This window comes from Phoenix dactylifera, chromosome 17 (assembly GCF_009389715.1).
Source record: "Phoenix dactylifera cultivar Barhee BC4 chromosome 17, palm_55x_up_171113_PBpolish2nd_filt_p, whole genome shotgun sequence".
NCBI classification, from domain to species: Eukaryota; Viridiplantae; Streptophyta; class Magnoliopsida; order Arecales; family Arecaceae; genus Phoenix; species Phoenix dactylifera.
The window spans coordinates 12,411,286-12,418,325 of record NC_052408.1 but is presented as its reverse complement, the minus strand read 5'-3'; the positions used below and the strand labels follow the sequence as shown (position 1 = coordinate 12,418,325).

The 7,040-nt window shown below is 44.2% G+C and overlaps 1 protein-coding gene across 1 annotated transcript; it reads left to right on the top strand.

Annotated features, from left to right (window-relative positions):
- The first annotated feature begins 3,827 nt into the window (after positions 1-3,827).
- LOC103718014 (histone H4) lies at positions 3,828-4,343 on the top strand. The gene has a single exon (XM_008806639.3). It carries the CDS (start codon positions 3,836-3,838, stop codon positions 4,145-4,147), a length of 312 nt encoding a protein of 103 aa, XP_008804861.1. The 5' UTR covers positions 3,828-3,835; the 3' UTR covers positions 4,148-4,343.
- Positions 4,344-7,040: the final 2,697 nt, after the last annotated feature.

The window sequence follows — 7,040 nt, the reverse complement described above, 5'->3', positions numbered from 1 at the left end:
AGCGCTACTTTTGCGCCTCCTAGGTTTATTTGATGCCGTATTGCCGTTCCTGAGAGGATCGGTGACTATTTGCTTCCAGTGACCCAGCGGTGAGGATTTTCTTTTTCTGCCCTAGCTGGAGTGGACCACAAGGTGTATCCAGCCTTCCACTCGGGCCGGGCCGGGCCACTCGGAAGCCCAAGCTTGACCTATGTACGGTACCGCGACAAATCACCCATCTAAGACCCGTTTGGTTCGTGGGAAGCATTTTTCCTTCTAAAAATATGATTTCTGCAAAACAAATTTCTATGAAGAGGATGCTTAAGAAAATAGTTTTGGCATGTTTGGTTGACTATAGAAAAGTGACAAATTTATAAAGTACTTATGTTTGGTTGGCGATCAACTTTTCTGAAAAAGTTATGTATAATTCCTATTATACCCTTAATAAAAATTAGGTTTTTAATGTTTCTTTAATGCTGAAGGGACTTTTTGGAAAAAATAAAAATGGAGTGATTCTCGCCTCATAGGAAAGTAACTTTTACATGTTTCTCATGGGAAAGTTACTTTCCCATGAATTGTGGAAATCATGTTCCATAGGAATACAACTTTTCCGTCTCTCTCCTTTGAAAACTCCAACCAAACAAGAGACATCTCATTACTTTCTCGTTGACCATACTTTTCCCCCTTCTTTTTCTGCGAACCAAACGAGCCCCTAGTCATAGCTCAGTTCACTGATATCTCCGATTTCAAAGCTCTCCAAGATATCTGCTGAAATGAATGATGATGTGTATAGGGCTTCTTATTTGGAGGTCATTGTATGTAAAATTTCCAATTAGAGTTCGTGCAAATCCATATTTGACTTACATAATGGAGAGCTCAATTTTCCATCTATAAGCATGGTGTGATTAGGAAAGCAACATTTATATTGGCCATTTTTATCTATTAAATCATTTGTTGCTATCGATGGTCATCTAGGCGGTATCAAGGAGACTGCGAGAAAATAAAACATGCAATGAATTGTATGTACAATAAATGGATCAATGTTAGATGTTCTAGTTTTAGTTTTAGTTGGAGAAAAATTTAAATATCAGCCGGTGTTAGACTGGGAGACCTATCCCGTGCCATTCAGCCAGAGCACGAGCCGGGGTCAGATTGCGCTTGGATCTGGAGGTCCGGCCTCCACCCGAGGGCAGCTCTCTTTTTGTGGAAGGTGTTCTGGGACCGCCTTCCGACGAGAGCAGTGTTGAGCAGGCGTGGCTGGGGGATCCCTGCGGAGTGCGGGACGTGCGGAGCTGAGGAGACAGTGGACCATGTGCTCTTTCAGTGTACTTGGGCGATGTCGACATGGCAGTGTACAGGGATCCCGCAGGGGGCCCGATGTGCGCGGATTCAGTTCCTTAGTATGATGCGGCAGTGGCTAGCGAGTCCGCAGACTCATGAGGAGGGTATCAGAGCGACTTGCACGGCCCTTCAGATCTGGCTGGCAAGGAATGCTCGTACTCTCGGCCAGCGTAGGGTGTCACCGAGGTTTGTAGCAGAGTTTGCTCGAGCACAGGCCACGGAGATCAGCCATATCCCTTCCACAGTTAGACCTTTGACAGCTCGGGACACCTGGGGTTCCCCCCTTGCTCCGGCAGCTCCTCAGACGGTGTTTTTCACCTGGGAGCCCCCACCCCCGTGCTTCCTCAAGGTCAACTTTGATGGGTCTGTGTTGGATGGCGGCTCGAGAGGTGGTGCAGGTTTTGTCATATGGGACCCGCAGTCCAGAGTTGTGGCTGCAGGCGGCTGCCGCTTGTTCGCTACATCAGTCCCGGGAGCTGAGCTGCACGCTGCCTGGGCGGGGATTCGACATGCACGGGCGATGATGCGGACCAGCCCGATTATTTTGGAGGGCGACTCAGCTACCGTTATTGGATGGATTCAGCAGGGGTTGAGGGGTGAGAGCTCAAACCACCCCTTGATCCGCGACATAGTCAGGATGATGAGAGATGGGGGGGCCACCCAGGCCATGCATGTATTTCGGGAGACCAATGGGGCGGCTGATTGGGTAGCCGCCTATGCGGCCCACCATTCGGGTTACGCCCTTTGGTCAGGGGAGGGGGAGCTGCCTTTGGCACTCCGTGAGATATTGTATTTTGATCTTATTGGGTGTATTCATACACGGTCTGTATGAAGCACCCGGTTCAGCAAAAAAAAAAAAAAAAAAAAAAATTAAATATCTAGCCAGCTCAAATCTGGAAATATATTTTAGCTATTAATTATTTAATCTAAAAGAAAATTCATTAATTTTGAAATAATTTGTTTGGTCAAAGAGGTAAAGTTCATTAGTTCTATACCAAAAGAAGAAGTAAACCACTAAATAGTCAATGCCGTAATCAATACGTTTTAAACAGCTTTTAGGCAATGCAATGCCGCTTCACATCTAATAAATCCAAGTTGTTCCTTTTTCTTTTCCTTCCTATTTAATTTTTTTCTCAATTTTCTTTTCTTTTTGTCAGCAAAATCAAAATTTTCACAAACCCTAAGTGTGAAAACAGATCGGAGAATATTCATATAAATCTATTTTATATCCAAATTTATTTGGATATGAATACAAATTTGAGCATCCAACTAATTTGCATATTTATATTCATATGTATTAAATAAATATAGATATGAACAGACAACTATCTTATATGTATCCAAATATCCGGTTTTATTTATAATACTATTTAAGCTTACATAAAACTCATAAACTTTTTTTTTTAAAAATGACCCTTTTAATAGTTTATTTACTTAATTTACGATCTACTCAGTAATAATTTTGATTTCATAGATATAAAGTTTAATTATTCATGTTGTATTCATATCTATATTCATACATTTAGCATCCAATTCCTATTCATATTTATTTAAAGTAAACATGATATAACGTTTTGCTATCTATATTTATATTCACTAGAGAAAAACAGATACATATATGAATATACTAACATTCGAACCTACTTAATTCTAATTTATCCATTCTTTAAAAATGCTTTAATAGTTCTGAAAAGAAGAAAAAGAGAAAATTCTTTAATCATGGATCACAGACATTTTATTTGTAATCATGCGATCAAATAAGTTTTTCCTCACATTTAGATTTTTTCGGAATTAAAGATATTAAGTGGATTCGAGGGCAGCATGTCTGTAATGATCGGCACCCACCTCTTCAAGATATTTGAAGGCTTATAGAAGAGTGTGATTCTTTTTGAGTCTCTCATATTTATCAGAAGGTAAATATTATAGCGGATTAAGTCGCTTTTTATGCGGCACATCGTATGGGAGGTTTTTTTTTTTTTTTGGGGGCTGATTCTTGCTGCTTTTTGCTGTGTACTTTTTTTTTTTTTTCCTCTCCTGATTTTGTTATGTGAGCTCACACTACCGGTATAAGTAACCGCTGTAATAATAATAAAAAAATTAACTTATCCCGGGCGTGCACGTTTCACCAGGTGGGGCCGCACGCCGCTCTCCACGTACAGGGCATTGCCGTAATTCTCCACCAAGCCAGCCCCATCTCCCCGGGCCGTCGAGCCCCACCGTCACGTGCGCAAGCACCCTCATTCACCCGACACGTCAGCAATCCGCACCAACCTATCCCAACCCATGAGTATCGTCCATCACGAATCCAACCGCCATAAACACCCCTCCCACGGATCGACTCCCCTCTCCCTCCTCACCTAAATCCAAACCTCGCATCCCTTCCCCCTCTCGAATCCTCTATAAAATCCCCTCCCCGTTTGTCGATTCTCGCCTCCAAATCTCTAATTTATCATCTCAAGTTACAAAGTGAGCTTATTTGCGTCCCTTTTATCTTCGAATTCGGTAGATCGACGCCATGTCGGGCCGCGGCAAGGGAGGCAAGGGCTTGGGTAAGGGCGGGGCGAAGCGCCACCGCAAGGTCCTCCGCGACAATATCCAGGGCATCACCAAGCCGGCGATCCGCCGCCTCGCCCGCCGCGGTGGCGTGAAGCGGATCAGCGGCCTCATCTACGAAGAGACCCGGGGAGTCCTCAAGATCTTCCTCGAGAACGTCATCCGCGACGCCGTCACCTACACCGAGCACGCCCGCCGGAAGACCGTTACCGCCATGGACGTCGTCTACGCCCTCAAGCGCCAAGGCAGGACTCTCTATGGCTTCGGCGGCTGATGTCCTGCTGGGCGGTGGCGGTGGGATTGGGATTGTGTGGGGTTAGCGCTTGTGCGAGGGTTTGGTTTTCTTCTTGCTTTGTCCGTATTTGGCTGTAAATCCTCTTGCGTCAGTTGTGGGATAAAAAAGGTGTAGTGTTCTAATTATGGAATGGAAGTTTGAAGCTTTGCTTGAAGAATTTAAACTTGTTTGTATACCCGTTTCTTCTTATTGTCATAAATTCGTGAGGTCTATGGATTTTGATTGCTAAATCTCGAGCTGACAAGTGAAATGGAATGGATGAAGGGGGGGTGGGGGGTTTGTGATCGAAATCTATATACTACATTGAGCTGTTGTCTGTAATGGAAGTTTGTGCTGGTGTTTTCTCCATTTCTTTTCTTCAGCCGTGGAGCAGGTGCGTCTTCTGGTTCCCTATAGATTGCTACAGGTTTGTGTCTATCTAAATTACGTTTTCTGAATCCATATTTTAGTGGTCAATTCTTTTGTTGCATTTCTATTGGATGTCTGACATTTTTAATTTTACTAATGGTAGTTGTATAGGTGAAGTAGCAGCCTATTTTAATATGGTTATTTCTCCTTGAGATGCAAGCGGCTATTTGTAATAATTGCTCCATGGTCATGATAATTACTCAGAGACTGCTTTGCATTTGTTTGTGGTTAGAAAGATTATAAATTTGTCCATTTAAACCTATCAAAGTATATGTAAAACATGGTTCTTATTGCTGTGTGTAGTAAATGTCTGTTCAATGAGGTTTTTATTGTTGTAATGTTTTTGTTTCAGAGCTGCTTGCAAAGAAATCGTTGAAATGATGAAATGGATGGCCCGCCAATTTTGATTCTAGTATGGTGTGATTAATCTGCATGTGCAAAGCATTTAGTTGCAAAGCAAAGTGGATTGAAGATTATCTTTTTAGTAGATAGAATAGAGTCTCTAGACTGGTTATTATTGTATATTATCTTGTTGTCACGCATGGTAATGATGAATCACTTAAATTGCAAGAAGATGAAGAAAACTTCTTTTTTTTTTTTTTTTTTTGGTGAAAACGGCATTTCATATAGCTCTAACTTGAGTACATCCTGCCATATCGGAAGCAAAAAAAGAGTACAAGATAGGGGGTATCCCTCCTACCGATGTCCAAATGATCTCTCCAGAATGTCGGGCTACATAGGAGGCCACCCAATCAGCTGCACGGTTTGCCTCCCGGAAAACGTGTAGAGCCTGAAAATCGCTCAACTCCTGAGCCAACCTACGGATATCACGGATAAGGGGATGGCCATCACCATATCTATCCAATCCACGAGCCCAATCAATCACCACAGAGGAGTCCCCCTCAAGGCAGAGCCGCTCAGCACCCAGTATCTGCCTGGCAAAGGATATCCCTTCCCAAGCTGCCCGCAACTCCGTCCCAACAGCAGTAAGTCCAGGCGTGCGACGACCACCAGCTGCTATCATCCTCCCATGATGATCCCTGATCACAAAACTGACGCCTCCGGCCACTCCGTCCACCGACATACTACCATCGAAGTTCACTTTGAGATAACCAGGGGGTGGGGGTACCCAAGAAACAAGGACGAACCTGGGCGCTGTGACAGCGGAAGAAGTACCCCAGATGTCCCCGGCCATCCCAGAAGAGAACCTCGCGGTAGCTGTGATGATCTCCCTCGCATGACGAGTCGCTCTATCCACCACCATCCTCGGCGGTAATCTTCTACCTTCAAACACGCCAGAATTTCTGTCCAACCATATATGATAAGCCATGTATGCCCAACAAATCCCCGCATCAACAGTACTGGGCCTCCGCATAGAGACCCTCAACCAATGAATCAAATCCTGTGCCGACTCAACTGAGTGGGGGCAATAGGGCCGGTGACCTCCTCCAAATCTCCCTAGCTCTGGGACACTGCAATAAAACATGATCAATAGTCTCCTCCGTATCTATACACACTTCGCACCCCTTAGAGATCCTCATCCCACGCCGTGCTAATAAACTCCTGGTCGGTAAGCAGCCCCATGCCACCTTCCAGATGAAAAGCGCCACCCGCGGATGAGTCCGCATCCTTCAAATCCATCCCCCCTCTATCTGCCGGCCTGGCTCACTAATCATCAGCTGATGGATATCCCTGGCACGCACCTGAGATCATCAACTTCTTTGGTTGTTTGAAATGGATGAGGTGTAGAAGGAAAATTGTGGTCAGTGCATTTATGAATGAATTTTCAGATTTAGTATAAGTTTTGCGGCATTACTTGCTTCATCCTATTGTTGAAGTAAATTCTTTCTGATATACTGGACTCGATGTTGGGCTCTGGGAACCACAAGTGGTCTAAGATAAGGCGATCGCAAGTTTACCACTTACAATATGGATTTCTCACTGAAATGACTACTGATCCAGACAATTCCTCCTTCAAGAGGAATATATTTGCCCTATTATCTTGTGCGGCTATAATTATATCCGTCTATTTTTGTTGTGAATCGTTTGTTTTTTTTTTTGTATTCAGAATTTTATCAAGTTTTTCCATTTTTTTAGAGCATCTTTTACCCCAACCTGCTGTTCTGTGAGAGATAGCCTTATGTTCAACTTGACCAAAGTTAGCATGTTCAACCGACACTTCAAGCTAGCATTTACCGTTTCAGTATCGGGCCTCAGCCCGGTTATCTGGCGGTATGGGTCGATACGGTCTTGTACCGTGTTGTGCCAACCTTGTATCGACAAAATAGAAGAGGTGGGGGAGAGGAAGAATGGGAGAGAAAAAAAGAGAAGAGGGAGGCTGGTAGAGAGCTAGCAGAGGGCCGGGGAGCCGCCGCACTAAGAAGGTGTTGGTTGGGGAGCTTCAGTGTGGAGGAAGTGGAAGCTGGAAAACTACAGCGTAGAGCAAGCGGTTTGCCGACTTTTA